We start from the raw sequence: 22,522 nt of genomic DNA on the forward strand, positions 1-22,522 counted from the left end.
CAGCACCACGCTCTGCTTTTATTAGGAACAAGACAGAGCATTGATCTCTGCGGACGGCGGCAGAACTCTGAAACGTGATGCTCACTGAATTAGGCCTGAAATGGTGCTGAAAAATATATCCAATCTTGTCCACTACCTCCAGGCAGCAGAAACTCCCCGGCAAAACTTACTGAACAAAGAATCTCTTGTAGTCCACAATGGGCTCGAAATGTGAGCCGTGGACTCAGCTTCCCTTTACCCTGGAGAGTCAATCATCACCGAGGATGCATTGCAAGACAGAGCAGAAAGACAAAGACAGAGAGGCAGAAGGAGATCCAGGCTGAGCAGAGATACAGTGGGAATGGAACGGGCTGGGCTACGAGGAGAAAATGTGGCTGCTGTTGATGTGGGTGAACTACAGAAGGGAATCAGGGAAGACTGCCCCCCCCCCCCCCCCCCGGTGCGGTGGAGGCAATCACTAGTTTTGGCGGAGTTGTGATGAACTAACAGGGGTGTCAAACTTTTTGCAAAAGGGGCCGGATTTGGTGAAAATGTGTGAAGGCCAACCAATCAACTGGCTTTCTCTAACGTATTACAATAACATTACATACAAATGAACTATATTCCCATCCCTGGAAGAACTGTACAGTTCCCGCTGCCTAAAAAAGGCTCAGAACATTCTGCAGGATCCATCACACCCTGAACATTCTCTCTCTTCAGGCAGAAGATACAGGACAATTAAAAGAAGGACAGCTGCCATCCAAGAGCCATCGTGGACTTAAACGCTGCTAAATAAGGTTAATTTATTAAGGGAAGTGTGCAATAACTGGAGAAGGTGTAACCTACTGGTGTTTTATATTTTTATTTATTTATTTTATATTGTCTTATTTCAAAGTTTTAGTTTTTATTTTATTATGACCTTTTTATTCCACTGGAAATATTGCACTGTCATTTCGTTGTACATGTACAATGACAATAAAGATATTTCGCATCATTATGTTTAATGAAAACATCTATTGATAACGAATAGTTTGACTCTTAAGTGGGTTATTTCTTCAATCATAGGTTTTTCATGTTTGCATTTATTTTGGCTCACTTTTTGGAGCAACTCAAATTTTTTGCATTAAAGTGGTTTCATATAAACCCAATCTATGATTTATTTTCCCCCTGAATTTTTCCTTCCTGAGTCAAAGTAAACCCAGAAAAAAGCAAATCCCGTATTGAACCTCGGAGTTGGGTTAAAAACAAGTTTTTAGTGTGGACTTTTTGGTGTGTTTTTTGTGTTTTTTTTTGTGGTGTTTTTAGTGGGTTTGTGTCCTTTTAGTGTGGAGTGTTTTGTGTGGTGGTTTTAGTGTGGAGTTTTTAGTTTGTTTTGTGTGCTTTTAATGTGGTGTTTTTATCGTTCACACAGGTTTTTAGAAAGTGCTGGGAGGCGCATCTTATTGATTTTTTTATGGGAGTCTGCAGGCCGGTGGTAATTTGAATGTGGGCCACATTTGGCCCATGGGCCGGACTTTGGACATGCCTGAACTTTAACATTTAATGCTTCGTTCACACCTGCCTTGGCAATGCGTGTTAAGGCCACTACTTCCACTGTAAAGTCTACGTGAACGCACGCATATGTGCATTGTGGGCCTCTGCATTTAAAAGTCTCGGTTCACACGAATAGCTCCACATATTTTTACCTCCATTTTTGAGCTCTATGAACAAAACGAGACGCCATTAAATGCGTGTTAAAAGTAAAACCAGTCGAACTTTGACCAATCAGGCACTTCGATTTGGAAGTGATGTACGGATGGCCTTCCTTTTAATTTAAAGAAGTTGCAACTGTAAAAAAAATTGACCGTAGAGGAGGAATGAATGATTGCGGTTTGTGCTCAGCTGGTAATATGACACCAAGTCTTTCGTATATATCGGAATAGAGCTGAGAAAGAAATAGCCTGGAGCAAGATTCGCGAGATTTGCACCGCTTCGACAGCTCGCACCAAGCCTCTTCCAACTATAGGGGGCGGACATGGGCTAGTATCAGGTCATACATTCTGGTGTGAACACACCACGTTCTTGACAGAGCGACAGATACCCGGTACAAACGTAGCTTCACAAACCCAAGCCAGCACCGACTTTCTTCTGCTTTTTTGCAGGGGGCTGAGGAGACCAGCCCTGGGTGGAACTCAGGGTTAGAAAAAAATGATAAATGAATGTGTGCACACTCACCAAGTGCAACTTCCCTCTGAATTCCAATTAGGCTCGAGTGGTTTCCTCTAAAAGCCAAAATACTCGAGTGAAGTTCCTTAAATATCAAGATGCAATCCACTTTCATATTAAGATGTCAGAAACTCGACACCGATGCAGCTCTAATCAGGGGGATCTTCATATATAATGCATATTTCTTAGCCAAACAAGACATATCCTGTCAAACATGTTTAATTGAGTAATCATAAAGCTGTGCTGCTGAACATTGATACTGTTTAGTAAACGACACACTGCTCGTGTCTGTTGGCCGGGATCCCTCTGAGAGGCAGGAGGGGAGGCCATGAATATCTCTTAGCCGCACACTCGACATAGGCCAACGCATAAATCATGGATTTAAGCAGAGCTTCATTGAAATTCATTACCCTTCATATCAGGGGAGCTAACTATTGTGAGTCTCTCCAGTCGGTGAGGACAGAGTAGCTGGTTTAATCAGCGCCTTGCCACGCTCTCAGAGGATGCTCAACACTCTTGAATGATGGCCGCCTGTGCACAGACTCTGTGAGGGATGGGGGGGGGGGGGGGGGCAGGATACAGAGTCGGACTTCGGTCTCTACTTCCTTTTGCTTTGTGCTCCCCCCCGCGCCCCATGAGGGGAGCCTTGTCTGGGTGGAGGCACGTCTGGCACTATGCAGGAAGGACAAATGGCTTCATGCTCCAGAGAGCTGTGATACAAAACATTCAGCAGAACACATTTGACATCGTGGAGAAGCTACAGCCAAGTAATGAGGAGCAATCCAGATTGAAGACACACACCGCATGTCCCCTTAAACTTAAACCATTTTATGGGGATGTGGCGTGATAAAACCCATCTTTTAATAAAAAAATAAAAGCGGCTCTTTCATAATAAAATTGGACGTATTTCCTTCCATAACTGTAAGAAGTGATAAAATCATTTCCCTGCCAGTGCCTTTTAAACAATGCTGCTTAGGCTCCACAATATGTCCGCTCTGGATATGGCTCACATATATTTCTATACCTGCGCCGCTCTATTTGAAGGTCAACTCCATCCCTCCACGGCTCAATAAAATTCAGGCAGTTGGTGGATTCAATTTCTGCTGAAGGGCACTTAACCGGTGACCCATTTTAAAAGGGCCCCTCTGCCTCCCTCTGAGCCCCTGTGAGCAGATCAGCGCCGGTACAAACAGAACAGAGCAGGAATTCTTGCCCGGGCCGACCCCGCCCCTGTCCGCTGCGCAGAATCCCTCACACCGTCGTTTCCCTCTCTGATGCAAACCGCAGGAGGCCTTGGTGCACACCAAGTCCAGCAGAAATAAGCAAAAGTAAACATGCCGCTCTGACCCCCCACCCCCTACTCCCTGTCTTGTGTCATATAATATATTAGGTATTGAATTACAGCTGTTGTTGTCACAGCAGGGGGGGGCAGAGTGCATCTCCTGCCTGTCTCCATTCAGAGAGGAGGACAGCCTTTCATTGATCTGCTGCTTGGCACGGCCCCCGTCACAGATGGACTCTGGCCTGGGAGCTTTTAATTAAATAGCATGTGAGAACAGCTCCCAGCTGCCATCCCCGTGAAAGTCGACACCTCGGGCCCTCTCACACCTTGCCTGGAACAGCAGCGCTAATCAAAAGCGCTTAGGGGAGAACAAAGAGGGGGCGTACCAACTCACCTCCACAAAGAAACGCGCTGAACACGGGCGCGCGCCACTCTGAATCAGAGGAGGGGAAGCAAACCGTCCCTCTCTGATGAAGAGCGGCATGGAAATGGGAGCATCAGAAATGTCACTTGCAGGAGGGCACAATAATACTTCGATTGTATGCAAATGCGTTGCAAACGCCGGACCCCTGAAACGCTTGGGAGACACTCGGGCTAATGAGGATAATGTGATCTCTCAATCACTCAGTGTGATGGCAGGAAAGCACTGTTGTCCTGATTTTGAAATCTTCCGTCTCACTTTGATTACCGTATTTTCTGCACTTTAAAGCCTTAATTTTTTTTAAAATGTCGGTGCACCTTATAATCTGAGTGCCTTACATATACATTCATTCTGATTGTTGACATTAAATTGATTTTAAGGGGTACACAGTGCACCGTCAAAATGTCTGGTTGATTGTTTTTGTGAACACGCTAAGGTGGCTAACGTGGCTAACGTGTAGCGGATTGTGTTTTTTTTTTTTTGTTTTATTTGGAGCAGTCACAGTTAGGTTTGTGTTAGCGATACCATTTTTTTTACGTGTTGCAAACAGGGTTGGGATTATTGTGAATACGCTACCATGGCCAAGGTGTGGCCATGGTAGGCCAGGTGTACTAACAAGTTCTAGAATTCTTGTGAATGCAGGTAATAAAGTCTAGACCTAACATCTACACCTGACTGTAAAGATGATAAACCTCAAGCAACTTGTTGCTTTCTGTTTCTACCCCGCCTACTTCTTTATATCATCCTCCAACTTCTTTAACCCTTCCTCTCTGCGACTCATGAGTTGTCCCTCGTTCCCACTTCCCTCTGGGGGAACAGAAAAGGATTCCACATTCCAATTGGCTCGTCTCTGCTCCTGTACCTGGCCATGGAGCTACTCTCTGGCTCGTCTCGTGCCCCCAGCCATCCCCCAACTCTATCTGGATGAAGCCCATCTGCTGGACTATTCAAATGTAGTTGTAGAGTTACAATACAACAATGAGACAAGCAGTAAACGTCCAGCATTGAGCTTACCAGTGGCCCTTTAAAGTTCAAGTCCCACGCACGCAGTAGATAAGCTGCCGTCCTCCAGCACAGTTGTATCACATGGCGTTGCGAAATGCTGTTTAAACTGTCCCCAGTTTAAGCGCTGATTGCCTCAACTGAGTTCAGCTGGTAACCGGCGCGTGTGCATTTTCCCCGTGCTGAGCGCCCGCAAGGCGTTCACAATGTGTGAGACGCTGCGCGCTCCAGGAAACAGCGACACAACCACACCTCTGCTGATCAGCGTTACACTAATTGTTGTCTAATAGTTCTAGCCTGTCTGTACTGGGAGAGGATCCCTCCTTCATGTGAACATCCCTTTCCTCTTTTTTTCCCCTGGACTCAGGTTTTTTTTAGGAGTTTTTCCTTACCGAGAAGGAGGGTCTAAGAGCAGGGTTACCCAGTTTATCTTAGTCTGTTTAGTTTAGTTTAGCAATCAGCTACTGAATTTCATAACTGATTTTATGTTTTGTACAATTAGTGAAGCCCGTTGAGACACCTGTGTTGTAATATTGGGCTATGTTAATAAAACGTCATTAAATTTTGCTTTTCTTTTGTTCCCCTATCCCCCATCTATAATATCCCACTCTCTCCTCTTCTTTCTTTTCCTCCTGTCCATCAAAAAATGTGTACAAACATAAGTAATATGAATAAAGTTTAGCCTCAAATACAAAAGGGTTTTATACAAATATACACCTTGTGTGTCAGAAGATTCATAACCCTCTCTATTGTTACAGTAAAATGAGTTCAACATGAGGACTTCAGCTCGTATTTGTTTGCTCAGCTGCTGGGAAGGACAAGATGAACAAAAATAAAATAAAATAACGTCTGGCTGGCTGACTTGTTTATGACCTTTTTTTCTGGCTAGATGGGCAGTATAGTTTGGTGCTCCCTATATAATGAACACAATTTCGAAAACAGATTACTCATTGATGGCACGCCTTAGATTTCTGAAAATACTACTGAAAACTACCAGCATCTCTTACCCCCTCCTTCTTTTATGCGTACTCCTTTGAGCCGTTTTATTTTGAAAATCAGGCATGGCTGTCATAAGTTTTCCCCTCGTGTCTCGCCCGTGGCACTCACCTATGGGAGTGGTGATGAAGGAGACGGTTTCAATTTCTTTCCCGTCGTTGTAGATGGCCAGATGCCAGATGCCCGAGTCCATGTACTGGATAAAGCCCGTGTTGTGGGTGGTGATGGGTACGAGACTCCGCTGCATAACCATGGGCCCCTCCAGACCATGGGCGTCTTGGGCGAGGAGTCGCCGCCCATCCAAAAGTTCCACAAAGTCAAACTGCAGGAGCAGAAAGTGAGAAGGCCTGATGGATGGATGGACCGCAGACACGCCATTAGAGTGACACATGAGACTTGAGTGCTTTCAGCCCTCTTTATAGCCCAGCATCATTTGGTCTGCATGAATAACTCATCCATCCAGAGGTGTTAAGTCTCGACACATCTCTGCTGGCCAGGACGGGATCATTTCATCGCCTGAAGAATCTCAAAAGTCTTGTTTGTAATTATTACAGGAAAACTGGGGAATTCATCGTAAAGTTTAGTGTTTGCAGAGCCCTGATTTGCTCGTATCATTGGTGAGCCAATGAATACAAATGGGACGGCATTTTCATTTTCATCTGCAGCGAGGAGAGAAATCCGGACGTCTGTTTAATCATCACAGGACGAGAACTCCGGTTTTTTCCTCTGAAGTAAAACATAGAAGAAAAGAGACGGCCCTGATCTGAAAAGTGAAAAGTAAATTACACCGGACATTCCTGCAAACAGAGCTCCTGCTTGGTGCAATTTGTTGCACTTCCAGCAGAAACCTCCAAAGTCAGCCGCCAGATTTGATTAATAGCATGATACATCACATTCCATGTTACACATAGATGGGAAATTAGTGCAAAGAAAAATCTTCTTCTTTTGGCCCAATATCTTTGCTTGATTCATTGACGGCACTGAACCTGAAAGAAACGTTCCACAACTTCGTTCTGCGGCGGAGAAAGTGATTCATAACACAATGGAGAAGTTATAAGGTGGTTTGTATTCATGACATGCTCCTACATGCTTAGTTTTTTTCAAACAATATCCCAATTTATATTCTGTGGTAAGAGTAAAAAAAAAAAGAAAAAGAGGAGCAGGATCTTACACAACTGTAAATTGTTTCCCACCACATTGCAATTATAATTTACCGCTGTCTTCTGCAAACAATCTCTAAAAGGAAATGAAATGTGGGAAAGAGCCCCACCTGTGTGTGCGACGGCGGAAGGCCCCTCCTTCCGTACACTCCCACTAAGGCATCTTTGCTGAGCGACACGTTGAACTTCAGGTACATGGGGTGATCAACGAAGACCTGGGATCTCCAGAAAATCCCGGGTGGGATCTGCTGTGCCACCTTGCGCCCCACGTCGATCTCCCCCATATCTATATAGCTGTCATCTGGGTACAAGCTGTCCAATTTGCCTGCGTTGCACACAGAGTGAATCGGTTGAGGAGATCACATCATTAATCCAGCCTGCGGAGGGCAGAGGGAGTCAGTCTGCCGAGACACGATAGTCTGACCATATCACAGACGTTTAATCACAACGCTGACAGCTGCAGAAAAAAAAAAAAAAACATAATGAATGATCCCTCTGACCACTGCCAGCAATTACCAGTTCCACTGAAGGGTTTAAAAGTGAGAAATATCCGATTGTACATTATCCTATAGATGTCTTCAGCTACGCACAATTGATTCTCCTCAAAAGGAGAGAAAAACAGCAGCTGTGGAGGGAGAGGATGCTTTTAGTACAGCTCTGTGGACTGGTGGTAGAGTGTCCAGCCGCCTGGTTCCATCTATAGCTGCAGATCGTCCAGATATGAGAATAGTGAAGAGAAGGAAATCCATAAACTGAGGTGTTTTGTGACAGCCAGTAAGAATTGTTGACCCATTGACAATATATAAGAACTGGGGTGAGGGTGAAGTCAGCCAGGAAAAATGACTTCCTTCCACTGCGAAATGAAGTCCATTTTTTTTTTGATGCGGATGCCGCGATGTTGGAGCCAGATGTCGACAATGTTTCTATGGCAACCACTCTCGCCAATCAGCTTGTTGGAAGTCCACACCCCTACCACTTAAAGTGGGCTACACAACATCTGTTTTGAACTTTCAACGTGAGACCGCCTACTTATATTACAGTTTATAGCTTGAATAACTTAAAAAAAACTTACAAATATGAAAAATAGGATTAGCAAGAAGATGTTATCAAAGCAAGAATGGTTATTTTAAAAAAATATGATGGTTGAGTATCAAAGTCTATGGGATTTTGGCTTCCTAGAGCCCACTTGGGCACTTCCTGTTTGGAACGTTGGGGTCCAACTCCCATACACAGTCAATGGATGGACCAAGTTTACTTGGGTGGATAAAACAGAAACTTGAAGACGTTAAATTGCTTCTACTCTGCATTTTTGAGACACTGAGCACCTGCAACATCAGTCTGAACAGCTGCTCATTTAGGGCCGTTATTTCCCCAAACGATCCCTTTGGTAAGAGATTAAAAAGAAATCTGGCAAATACACAGTACCAGCTATGTGTCCATTATTTATCATTAGGCATCTGCACCGTTGTACAACTGCCCACAGGACAATGGTTTTTTAAACTTTACTAGTATAGTTTCACTCTTTGGTCTGCAGAAAAGCTCATTTGTGATCACACTATATGAAACTGGACTGGGTTTATTTGATCGTTAAAAAAAGAAAATCAGTATCTTTAATACTTTCGGAAATGGACCCTAGTGTGAACCAAACAACACAACTAAAAAATATTGATAAGAGATCATGATTGTATAAAAAAAACAATTTAATTTTGAAAAACAGCCATTATCAACCTGTTTGACCCTAAATGTAACAATGTCTTTATCATAAAGCAATACATCAATACTTACAGACTCACCTCAAACATTTATTTTCAACCTTCTACTTCATGTGATCTGCTTTTATTGTTATCATATGTCCTCGTTTTGAACCATTAGACATTAAATCCAATGCCACATCCTGTTCTCGCTGTGTCCTGTCTATGGACTACGGATGTAAATTAACTTTATTTCTAAAATGTGTCATATTTACATAGAGAGATGTTTATTAATGTGCATTGTCCCTATAAAACAAATTCGTAGGAGGAATAAATAAAGGCTGCTCTTAAAACAATGGAGACACCTTTTTAGCACATTATGAATAAGATACTGGGGCAAAAAATTGGATGACTATTATAAAAAAATGTTTTGTCAGATTTGTTTTTCCAAAAATTCTTTTTAAACTGCCCCCCTTCTTTTTTTATTGTCCTAATTTTGAAACATTGAGGGACTTTCTATGGTTCAGGTTGATGGATTGAGCACAAATTACCAGAATTCAACCTTTCCAACGGTGATATTTAAAGTTATACATAAAAAAATAGTAATCATGGAAGCAGGGAATTTAAATTGCCACTACCCGCTCAGGTATTAACACATCTACTTGCAAAAATCGCCCATATGCTCCATATTACAACCTATATTGGGCTCAGTGGAAGCAGCAACATCTGTTTGCCCGTGTAGATGAGCTAATTTCAGCAGCACTGTCGACGGCAGCAGACATCCATACAAACTACCCCCCCGGACTTGGAAGCAGACACGACTTTAGGGTTACACGTGGCACGCCAGATGGAAGTCCTCTCAAAAGTCCATCAGTGGCTAAGGAATTTATCAGAGAAGAGACAGCGGCTGCTCCCCATCTCCCAGATCGGGGTTTTACATAATGCAACTATCCGCAGTTTAATTTCGGTGAGAGGAGCGTGTGGATTTATGCGGCCCATTAAAAGTGAGCTCATCAGGCTGGCTAAATAGAAACCAATGAAAATTGCCTTTTTTTTTTGTTCTAAAACATAAAGCTCAGGTGAAAAGAAAGTCTTCAGTTAGGGAAAGTTGCCTTGAATTTTAACCAACATTTGCATCAGAAGAGGAAACATTAGGGAGTCAGGCGTCGTTCCTGGTGACGCCGATGCAAACTGCTCAGAAAAACCACGGCTATTGATTTCCAATCAGCGACAGCTGCTGCGCGGGCTCGGCGTCGCGCAGGAGTCACGGTTGTTGTTGGCAAAACACACTTTCACCCCGGCCGGTAAATGAAAACGACAACTCCTGGATTCATCTATATGGTAATGGCGCCGTCTTCCACCTTTGTGGTCTCCCATGGTAAATCGCCTGGTTAGATCTGGGCCTGTTTGCTCGACAATGGAACGGAGCAAACTTTCCTGGAGTTGAGCCGTGGGTACCGTGGGGTTGAGCACACGCTTTCTTTGGCTGCCAAGGAAAGGCGAGTCCAAACTGGAAGATGAAAGGATCACATCCGTTCTGAAGAGGACAGAGGAGCTAATCCCCTCGCAGCCCCCTGGATACTCCGTCCCTTAAGCTGTCCCATTTTCTCCCTCCAGGAACAAATAACACTTCCCACTTACACCAACTTTTAGCGGATTACAGTGAAGATCTGGTTGCAAACCCTGGAGACGAACGAAGAAAGACGGGGAAAGTGGATCACAAAATAACGGCATGAGCTCCGAAATGTCAACTGTAAACTAAGATTTGCAAAACTTTGTTTTGGATTAGAAATTTTCTCATAAGGGGGCAACAGAAAAATAAAAAAATCAGATTTATATAATTCATGTATTTACTAGGTATTTCCGGATCTGGTCACTTAATTGGAAATTGGACCGATCGTGTCGCTTCAGACTCGACTGGAATCTGATATTGTATCAAGATCAGGAATTGGGTGTTTATTTTATTACTTTAAACACACTTCATATTTCAAGCTGTTTTTTCTAATAAATGCCATAGTAGAAGTCTGCACATCACAACATTTAATTGGCATAAAGCGCGGCAGAGTACGGCACCAGTTTAAACAGGAGGCGCACTAAAACAGTCCGTTGAAGTCAGCGAGATGTTCACGCATTCAGACTTCCAGGCTCATGAGTCTTCCAATAAAGTTTTAAACTGAGGGTAATTTGATCTTAACTCAAACAACGACCCACAAAGGCCTTTAAAAGGAAAAAAGATTGGGCTTTTGTTTCTTTTTTAATGAGAACCGCCCCATCCGTGTAGAGATAGGACGGAAAGGAAGCTGCTAAGGGAGCGTCTACAAAGTGCATGCTCCGAGAAAAGTTAATAGTTAACCATTTTTTCTAGTTGATAGTTAAAATACTGTTTGTACTGTTTAATCGACTTCACAGAAGAGCACAGCTTTAGTGTTAAACCATAAAATTATTTATTATTTATCTTTTATAGGATCCCCATTAGCTGTGCTTAGCAGACATAAACACATCATATAACAACAACATTTATAAAAAAAACAAAAACAAAAAAAAACCTCAAAGCCATTTTATGGTGATCTCAAAAATGAACAAATGAAATAAACAAATGAAATTCACATTTTTAAATATCATAACAAAAAGAGTTCCTGTACCCTGAACCTTTCTGCTTTCAGTCAATCGCACAATCAAAATCCGTATCTTATTGAACTTTTACTCAGACATGCACCTCTTTTAAAATATGTGGCTCCAAAATGTGACCTCAGCTGTTTGTTCAAAACATACTTTGAATTTTTTTCCCTTAAAATTAAAGAAAGTAACTGAAAGAATATCTGGATCTTTTGTCAAATTTGTTCGTTGTTTTAATGGGTTACAAAAGTATTGGTGTGCCACTCTGTATCAGAATGGGGCCCCCAAAAAGCTGTTGGGGACATCACTAGTATTACCAATGTTCCACATTGAACACATGTATGACTTACCGTCATCTTTTCCCCTGCGCTCTGGTATCTCCAAACCCGTGTTGCCCAACGGTGGCAAGCTTAGGTCTGTAGGAAAGGTTAGGCCACTTGTATTGTCCTCCGACAGCTGGTACATCTGTCTCTGCATTGGCTGCAGGTGCCAGTTTAACCCCAACAGGTGAATGGCTGAAAGACAGAAAGGAATAGCCTCGTTGAAGGTTTTTTTTTAAAGAAGGAATGTAGGAACCACAGTTATTGACAAAAGATGGTTTAATGGTTAATGGCATTTCCCCGAAAGTGCTGAGTGGCGCAAACACGATGAATCCAATGCTGACCCCCACGGGAGAGCATCTGTCCCCCCCCCCCTCGTCGCCCTAGCATCAGTATGCACCCTCCACTGCGCCTTGTCATTTTCCCAATCCCATTATCTTTATATTTACCAGCAAAACCAAAGGACAACAGAGGGGGAAAGAAAACCACATCAGCAGAGCCAAACCAGGGCGTTCACAAAAGCAGATGAGGCATACTGATATTTTACAAGGTCGACAAAAGAAATGTCCTTTGGAACAATGGCAGCAGAGCGGCCGGTGGAGGAGGAGGAGGGGCTGACCATGACAGATCACCAATAAGAGAATGGACAACACCAGCTTAGCAAGGAAAAAGCCAACTTGGAAGTCAACAGTCAGCAGAAAGAAGCCTAGAAACTCAATATAGCTGTTTCACCGTTTTGTTGCTTCTCTCAAAGCTCTTACAGAAAATAACCGCACAATTCAATTACAAAGAGTCAAATTATTGGACGGCCTTGAAAGGAAAGAGGGAGTGCGACCTCTCCAATAGCCTTTTGCTTTCTTGCCCCATTTGATTCTTAGTCTCCCCTTCTCTAAAGTGCAAAAGTGAATGTCACAACCGGCCTCAAGGAAAAGCAGGATCAGAGAAAACCATTTACATCACCTGGATTCTTAGACACGTTCAGCTTCAATGTTTACATTCTTACAATTACTGTTATTTCTGAATTCTTTCTGGAACGAAGGTAATTCCAGCAGATTCTGAAGTGGAGAAACGTGGCTTTGTGCCGTTAAGAAACCCTTTCCATTGGGAATGTGTTGAAGCTGCTTCTATGTAAGCAATTTTTTCACAATCTGATTCACGCTGATAGCATAAACGCTGGAGGAGTTACGGTACGTCCAAGAGCATGTGTTATTTAGATGTTTCCGGCGACATCTCCAGTGTTATAGAGTTAAAAACATAGAGTACATAAATGTATGTTCATGTTGAATTAAGAACTCTCTAATCAACACTGCAAATCATTCAAAACAGATTTCCTCTGAATGAAAACTGCTTTGAAGCAATTTCAGTGCATTCCCAAAGCAATAAGGGAAGCAATAAAGTCTAACACATCATTAGAATTTTATTATTGTTTTTATTTCCATTGGTTGCTGAGTGTTTCACGGCTACGTCACCGAGTGGAAACGAGGATTTCACTCCAGCTTCTGCTGAAAATGAGGAAAACCAGAAACCAAAAAACGTCCAGAAGGGACCAACAAACCCTTAACAGAGGAGCTTTAACTCCAGTGTTGACATTCCTTCTGCTACCTTCAACCGTTTACGCAAATGATGTATTTTCGGCAGATTCAGAAGTTAAAAGCAGCTTTTAAACTGATCTGAAAAGACGCTTTTTCCACGTCAGCATCAGCTGATTCTCATTGATGGCGTAAATTCTTGAGGAGTTACAGTGTGTCAAAGAGCGAGGGTTATTAATGTAACATCTCCAGTGTTAAAGGGTTGACAGTGAAACAAGAAAATGTTTTGACACGTGTGTAAAAAGGCAAAAGGACATAGTGAAGACCTCATTCCTCAATGACATGCTCATTTCCATGCCTGCTCTTTTATTTTGAAAGTTAAACAAAGGGATATGTTGGAAAATAAGAGCTATGCTTTATTTTTTACTTGAATTTCACACGAATTGCTATTCTTAGTGTTTGTGGCATTGATAAATGGATAATCAGAACTAATCAGTGGGGCGTTTGAGAAACATTTCTTTCTAATGAAAAATGCGGCGCTGAAGATGATGAAAAGTCAACAGCAAGCCCAGCATCTGCTCTTTGTCTGTCCAGAGCTCGAGAAAGCGACTGTGTCAGTGTTTCTATTTGGTAGGCTCTTCCTTTTATCTGTAGCTCTACAAAAACGGACAAAATGGGGGGGGGAAAAAACGAATAAAAGCCTCGGCTTGTGTTTCTGAACGATTGTAAAACCACCAGGCAGGGTGTCGTTCCAAGCGCCCTAACAGCCACATCTTTTTTAGAGGCATTCTTCATCCCATCCATCCCCGAGGCCCCTAACAGAAAATGGGTGAGGAGTCCCCCCCCCCCCCCCCCCCCCCCCCCCCGTCTGTGAGATTCACTTGAGCGCCTTCATGTTATCTATGATATGCAGAGCACTGGACCCAAGCCAGGCCCGGGCCTTCTCATTTTGTTCCTGCTTGCTTTTCAAACTTTGCTAACGCCCTGCGTTGACACTCAGGTGCTGCTGTGAAATAAAGACAGGTAGCAGGAAGAACAAGGTTCTTCTAATGAGGTGGTCACTGGCGGTGAAAGCCGTGTGTGTGTGTGTGTGTGAGCGCCGGTGTTTCCAGTGACCTGTCAAGAGTATTGCACTTTATAGCATTGACCGCTTTGTCCTGAGCTCATGTTGTGCCCTCCTTTCGCTTATCTCTTGGCAGGAAGTTAGGTCATGCTACGTGCCAATTAAGGAACAAAAGGTACTGCAGCTGAAGACTTCTCAGCCATTCAGAGGAAGTCGGAGCTGTGAGTCATCTGCCACCAAGGGAAAAAAAAGCGCCTCCGTTGCCCGATCAGAGCACTTTTCAGCTGGTGCATGGTTCAGTGGAAGCTATGATGGAGAGAAGCTCTTTTTCCTATCTTAATGGTCAAAATCATCCACTACAGTGAGCATCCAAAAGGCAAACTATCTCCCCCTCTGCAAAAAAAACATCCAGAAAACTCAAATATGTCTGAGCATATAGCCTTTGGCGTTTTCTAAAGCTGTACTGCCTATAAAGCATCTGTTACTAGGGTTGTTCTGTGCAGCCTAGTTCACAGAAATCAATTTTTACACTAAACCAAACACAATCAAATTCATAAATAATGTCTGTCTAACAAATTTTCTTCAAAACCATCAGCACATCCTTTAGCTATTTCCTAGTGTCCATTAAATTATGCAATTTTTACAGAGTAACAACATTTTGTTAAATTTCAGAAAAGTAACTAACCTCTGATTAAATGTGGGTCATATTCATCCTTATTTTGCTGGATTTCTACTTCTTTTTGGTTAGTATTGTATCGCATTTTCCAAAATATGTGGCGCATTTAAAAGTCTTATTTTCAAAAACGTCAGTAGGCCTTAGAATCCAGAGTGCCTTTTATATGGATTAATTCTGGTTGTGTTTACTGATGTTGAAGCCATTTTTAGAGATGCACGGCGCTCTGTCAAAACGTTTGTTTGGGTGTTATTGTGGCTAGCAATGTCAGACTGTTTTTTATACGTATTAACAACCGGGGGGGGGGCGGGGCGGAGTTAGTGTAGTCACAATAACGTTTGTTTTAGTAGTTTCAGTTTGGTTTTCTGCATGTTGTAAATAAGGGTGGGAATTACAAGTATTGTGAGGATAGAAAATAGAGCATTCATCCCATAGTGCGGAAAAAACAGTAAAACATTTTTCTATTGGCCAACCACAATCGTAGATATCGGGCCAACAAAATTTTATAAACAAAAAAATTATACATTTTTCAAAAGTTTCTGTCAGCCAATCATCATCCCTGCTGTGAAGTCTGTCACAGCAGGAACGATGAACCTCCAATAGAACTCAGACGGAACATTTCTGTTGCCAGGACACCGTGGGCTACAGAGCCAGTGACATGACTACTACGAACGCACAGGTTCAACCCAACAAGTTATTGAAGGAAAATGACAGTTGAACTTTGTATTATGTTGTAATCTGACATACTCATTTAACCCTTGTCCTATCTTGTGGGGTCAAAATGACCCCACCCTTATATTGACTTGTTCTCCCTACCATGACAAAGGTGGATAAAGGTGTAGAGGATTTCATGTAATCCATGGACACCAGTGAGGTTCACAAATCATTGAAGAAAAAAGGTTCAGCCCACTGTCTAGTGGGTCTAGATGACCCAACTCCCAATGTTAAAGTGCCTAGGATAGCACAAGAGATAAATGTATCAATTTAATTTAAAATAAGTCTGATTTACTTAAAAATCGGCTTTCCATAAAAAGTCTTTAAAGATATTTAAAGATTTTAGGGATACATATGAAAAAAATAAATTTGTAATTAGTAATACATGTTCTTATTTATTATACATATTTATAAGATATATATATATATGTATTATGAAATTGATTCTCTCTCTCTCTCTCTCTCTCTCTACTTGTACATACATATATAGAAATAAGATAATACAATTATTATATATATTGATATTTTATAATTATATTATAAAAATATAGCACAACTATAGGAGAAAAAAGTAGCTTTTTTAAGTGTTGCATTATATCTGTACAATGCCATGTGTTTAACTGCTGTAATATAAACAGATCTAGGTTTTTTCCCTTGTGTGAGTGCTGTGAAAAATCAATAATACAAATAAATAAATAAAAATTAACCAGAATCTTAACGACTAACAATTTCTGCCGTAGTGGATGGAGTCACTCCAGAACTTTAATTTTCCTGCATGAAGAAGTGCACTCCCATGTGTGAGTAAATCTGTTTTATGTGTCTGAAAACACTAGCATGACGTTAAAACTCTGTAAATAAAAGATACAGAAAACTCTGACTTTTTTTCTTATCTGATTTCAAAGCAGCTCAATACCTTTTAAATTTTAAAGGGGTAATTGAATTTTTTTAGATAAGCGGTCCCATTCTTTTTTCTTTCTTTCTTTCTCTTTCTTCCTCTCTCTACAATTCGAAGCCCCTTTTTTGTTCAGACGATCACGAGGTGAGTCGGTTTTCTGAGACACAACCTCTTTGTCCTTGGCTGAATTCCCATGGTGAACGGAAGTGAAAACAGGAGGACACTGATGACCCTAAAGTGAGAAAAATATTACAAATTTGCTAATGAGCAAGCAACCACTGAGAAAATGGTGCCATCAAAAACCCCGTTCTCGCACATTTAAATTACACAGCTGTGGAAAAATAGAAGAAAAAAACCCAAACTGCGCTGGAAGTCAAAACACCTGTCAAGAACCATAATTGGGTTTATTAGACATCTCATCCAGAATTCCCAATTACAAGCTTCAATAATGAATTGCTCTTGAAATTAAATGTATTTTCTCATCAGCCTTTAATTAAACCTGTCTCTCACTCTTGATTGGAAAACCCAAGTCTTAGGGCGAGGCTCGGCCTCCAACATGTTTACTTGCGGTGCTGGAGGAGATGGTCGGAGTTTTGTAGGATATAATCACACACCCTGATTAATCCCAGCCGCGCTGATGGGGATCTTTGGCGCTTGGCCAGGCGAAGACCTACACAGGATATCTTCTGCTGCACTCAAACATGGCAGGGGTGCCAACCCAATAAGCCAAACCACAACTTGGTAGAGTTGAAATTGCAAATTCACAGATAATCGCCATGAAAGAATCAGATTTGAGTTTATTTTGCCTGAAGGGAAAAACAAAAACAATGGCGTCTATTATGGTCACAGTCCAACGGATTCCAACAAAAGAATTACATTTATCTCCCTGATTAAAACCAGCCGGAACATTCTCCTGTTTCTTGACTTCATGCAAATGAGCCCCAGCATTCCCACATCTATCAGCTACACAACAATTTATATGTAAAAACGGTTCTGACAGTCAAATGTAAGATACATGAAATGGAAGCTTTTATTTTGGAGCCACACATTCGCCAGAACTTTAATTACTTGTCACAAAAAAAGATGCTCCTCTTGTCCAAACTGGCATCAGCAGATGAAAATGTAACTTTCATCGTCTCGTTCATGAACAGCTATAAACCTCACAGATTACTGGAGCAATTCTGGCAGGTAAAGGCCAAGGCTGCTGTCCTGAGCTGAACATGGCTGATGAAAATAGTAGAAAACCTCAAAACACGGTCATTTATTAAAAACAGGTTAAACCTTTAGTTTTATTCTGTAACTGATCAAAGTTAGTTGGTTTGTCGGGATTCCTGGGTTAATTGTGACCATAAGATGTAATAAACTAACTAATGCATTTCTTCCTACATGTCTGTTGTTACCTGATCTGTAACGGCTGCCCAATTGGTCTACGCATGCGCGATTATTACATCACTTCCTGTTTGTGGCCAACATTGCGACAGTTAAGCAATTTGATTTCATTTGCACCCATAATCCATACATTTTTTTGTACGTTTGTTTCTCCACGTTCGTAGAATTTGTAATTCATTCATTGAAAATTGACGCAAAAAAAACATTAGCTCCTATTTCCTGACAGTTCTGCCTCCTTTTCCATTGTCCGAGCATTTAAACAGCCAATCTATGTTTTCTTTAACAACGGAGAACTTCATCGGACTGAATTTCATTTAAAAGATGAAAACGATGAAAAAGGATGGTTTATAAAATATACATTGGAAATAATTTTTCACATTAAAAATTGTTTAAACGCAATGGATTGTGGTCTATATTCGTCTATCTAGTGAGCATCAATGGATACTGAATTTCTGCAGAGACTTCTAGGGAATATTTAGGGGCCTGGACTTTGGAATAGATTCAGATAGCGCTGCAAAAGCATATGCACTACGTAGTGAGAAGGGAAAGAATTCGGACACAAAGAGTTAACGTTCTTGAACTACTATAATTTTTTAACTTTTTACAAAATTTACGTAATTCCAACGGATACTGATGCTGAAAAACGCAGCTTTGCGCAAATACAGAATCCATTGGGATTAAATTGCGATAACTGTCAATAAATTACGGTAGTTTGAAGAGCGTGACTTATTTCCTGTCCACAGGCGACATCTCCCATACTAAAGATTTTAACCCTTTGGCATCCTGCTGCTTGCTATGATATCAGCGTACTAAAACTACAACAAAGCTAAACTTCAACTTGTATTAATACTCTGTGATGGAGATTGTCAGTGAAAGAAAATATAAGGCAGTTATTAGGAACTTTCTCAACGAGAAAGTTTTTTTAACATTTTAAAAAACGAAGTGGAAGATGAACAGCAATCAGAGACTCCGCAGATTATTCAGACCGAGGAAGAGGAATAGGTGTCTGATTCAAAGCTGCATTTCTTCACTTCAGAATCCATTGGAATCATGTAAATTGTGATAAACGTCAAAGTGGATTGAAGAGCATGGATCATTTCCTGCTCACTGGCAACAGCTCCGATGTTAAAGGTATTAAAGAGTTCAGGTTAAGAAGCAAAATTCTTCAGTGTAAGATCTTGAGACATTGCGAATCCAGCTTTGGGAAAACCCCAGTTTACTTCCTGAATCTATGTGGAACCCAAAAGTCCTCTTTGGTTTACCAAGAAACTCAAACTTCCAACTCTCCTTCTTCCTATTCGTACTCTTGTATTTGCATTTTTCAAAAACTATCTGTGTTTTGGGGGCATTTGGACCTGAAAGTCTTTGTCCTCAAAACTTGGAGCGCATTCACACTCAACTATCTTTACCACACGTGAGGACCATCAAATGGTGCTTTTCCTTGAATCCATGCTGAGACTTGGTTAAATGAACCCCACTGTGGCTGGTTTGAAGAACTGGGGCAGAGTGAGGTTTCACCAGACATCCCTGGTCAGGCATCAGCATCAGTATAAACACAACCGTAAACCAGGAAGGAAAAAAAAACACAAAACTGAATAAAAACTGATGTATTTTCCCTTAGAGCCCTTCTCTGTACCATTTAAGGAATGTAAACCAACCAAAGTTTTGTAAGAATTTCACCAAAGTTGCCTTATATTCAGGAAACAACAACCTGGTAGGGAGCAGGAAACCATAGATTTCCCCTTTTGCTGTTTTTTTGTTTTGTTTGGTTTCTTTTAAATAATAACAGTTTGCCAGGGAACATATTCCTTTCGGAATTTACATAAAAATGAATACATACTTCGTTTCAACAACAACAACAAAAAATCAGGAATCAGGAGAACATATCATTTTAAGGTGAGAAAACAACATCCAGGCAGAGTGAAAGCAGAGGCGCTTGTATTATTTTAAAACGTCTGCATACGAGAAGAAGTTTCTTCCTTTGACCAAAAGCCTGGATGCAGATCACACCGAGCAATATGGAGACTTCATGCTCGACTATGAATTTCAATCTTTTTGGAGGATGAAAGCAGACAAATTGAGCAGAACTGATTTAATAGCATAACTTAGCTGATGGTCCCTACCCAGCTGGGACCTGGAAGAGCTGGTCAATCACAGAGGATGAATATTCGAAACGTGGAGTCTGTTCGTGTGTGATGCCTGATGTCTTTTTAATCTATTTCCTATCCAGTCTTTTAATAAAAAAAGGAAAGTCGCTGGGTCGCTCATCCGCAGATCCTACCCAACCCAATCTATGAATGGTAATGTTTTTCAAATGAAGAGGAGTCAATCTATGAGTCCCAATATCACTGCATTTCGGGGAACAGAGTCCTCCAGATTAAACTGGTCATGGAGCGGGGGGGCCTCTTCCTGCGTTGCTAAGGCACAGCGAGACTTACCGATGAAGTAGGCTAACAGGAGCAGCAGCGTTATGGAGATGAGGATGGCACTGAGAGCAGCACATTTCCAGTTGCAGTGCTTGTAGGGTTTCTTCAGGCTGAAGGCAGGTCGAGAGAAGGTGTTTCGAGGTAAAGGGCGCGGAGGAGGCGAGTACACGGTGTTGGAGGTCAACGGGTACCCCGGTGAGGTTGTGCAATACATTGGTGATGTTCCACCTGGTTTGAACAGGAAGTGCCTGAGAAAACACAGTTTCTTGTTAGTGTAACCAAACGTTTTTCAAAATAAAAGTTTTTTAAGCATTTTCATTTTTCAAAGTTTGCTCAACCATCCATTATTCTACTAGTATTCAATTTTTGAATTCCTCTGTATTAGTGGTACTTTTTAAACTGGACCTAAAAACTCTAAAACAATTTAATTTAAATCTCCATTACTTAAATTTACCATTGAGGCTTCCATTTTATTTTTAATTTTTTTTTTTTACAAATCATTTAAATTATTTAGGGCCCCCTAACTGTATTTTCAATCACTTTTTTTTTTACGATAAATCCATTCATAACTTGGGATTTCTGTTCAGACGAGGCGCTAACATCCATCCGGGTTAACTCCATCATAAACAAGCAGTGTGAAAATCAGGTGGAAATGTACTTAAGTTAGAGTCAGACCGCTCAGTTTGCTGTTTTGTTTCAATTTTCTGTCACACCGGGTTTCTCTCTGCAATCTCCACAGCTGCTTCCTGTTTGTTAATAATCCGTGGTACATACACCGCCCATTTTACATTTTGCTTTCTCAGCACTTTTCTCGCTATTTTTAAGTTTCACTGACTAAAACAGTAAAGTAAAATAAAAGGAAAATTACTTTTTACAAAGTAAATGCAGTTAAAAGTTGTCATATTTATTAAAGGCTTGTTTTTTTAAACAAAGGTTGTGTCAATTTAGAGCTCTGGCCAAAAAAAACCTCTTAATAATTAATAATAATCTTCACTAATAAGTAGGAAACAGTTTTTTTTTTTTTATTAACTATTTTTTGGCATCCAAATAACACTTCCATGAACTGTGGAGCAGACCAGAATATCTGAGTCATTAATATTTCCTTCAATTTCATATTTACAAAATAAAAGCACCTATATAGTCATTAAATAAAGCAAAACTTCTACTAACTCTACAAACAGCAATGTAAAAAGAACCTAAAGCCATTTTTGTTTGCTTTAGTTGACAAAATGAGAAAAAGGATTTGATCATAAATCTTTCATTAGTAGCTTTGGGTGCAGGTTGTTAAAATCCACAGCCACAATGAAATCAGCTTAAAAATGTTTCTTTCAACAATCTTAACATCGTTTCACTTTGCATATTTTAACTGAAATTCTGGGGTTTTCATCAGTAAAAGTCATTAAAGAGTAGCAGAAAACAAAAGCAATACATAAACAACTTTGTCTTTTGGCTCAGTTGGACGTAACTCTACAAAAAATGTTTTGTGCAACGTAAATGTACGACTTCTGCTGGTCTCCTGCTAAATTAATTTATCGTTTTATTGAAAAATAATGAGGGTCCACAAAAAAAAGTAATAAAACAAACAAAAAAGTAAATGAAAAAAAAAAACAGAATTATCTAGCACAAGGTTAACCGGAACTCAGGAAAAAAATCTGAGGAATATTAAGCAAACAGGAAGCAGCTGTGAGGACTGCAAACAGATAACACAAGGAAAACAGAAACCAGAATAGAAGCAATTTGTCTAAATAAATACAGAAAAAATAGCAAAGGCCGATAAAACGGGGAAACAGAACCACAGAAAGTGTTTTAGCCAACAAGAAAATAGATTTTAATCATGAGGACTTTAAACTTTTAGAAACCTGAGCTTTTTCTTGAGTTAAGACTTCATCAAACCATAAACCACAATGCAGATCAGTGCAGGCTCTTTGTTGGGCGTTTGACTGAGGGTCACGGGGTTCCAGTTTATTTACATACAGAAAGTCTAATTAAAAGCACATTACAAGTGGGCAATTAAGACGCTCATGGAGATGCATTTTAATTCTGCATGTCAGTTTGTGATGGAATTAGTCAGGGTGAAGGCTAACATCAGGTCTGTAAGAGCTCTTTGTAAGTCAGCCACAACTTTAGCACAAGTGAGAGCAATTTTATTTAAAAAAAATAG

General features: G+C 40.9%; 1 protein-coding gene across 8 annotated transcripts in view; it reads right to left on the bottom strand.

Moving 5' to 3' along the window:
- tenm4 (teneurin transmembrane protein 4) overlaps nt 1-22,522 on the bottom strand; it is a 211,425-nt gene that overhangs the window by 89,757 nt on the left and 99,146 nt on the right. For all 8 annotated transcript variants that reach the window (XM_023962051.1, XM_023962050.1, XM_023962049.1 and 5 more), the window contains 4 exons: nt 20,374-20,609; nt 11,703-11,867; nt 7,156-7,370; nt 5,997-6,207 (listed from right to left, as the gene is read on the bottom strand). In XM_023962051.1, the coding sequence (XP_023817819.1) occupies nt 5,997-6,207; nt 7,156-7,370; nt 11,703-11,867; nt 20,374-20,609 (827 nt within the window). The remainder of the gene's footprint in view (nt 1-5,996; nt 6,208-7,155; nt 7,371-11,702; nt 11,868-20,373; nt 20,610-22,522) is intronic.

The sequence above is a fragment of the Oryzias latipes genome, chromosome 13 (assembly GCF_002234675.1).
Source record: "Oryzias latipes chromosome 13, ASM223467v1".
Taxonomy (NCBI): Eukaryota; Metazoa; Chordata; class Actinopteri; order Beloniformes; family Adrianichthyidae; genus Oryzias; species Oryzias latipes.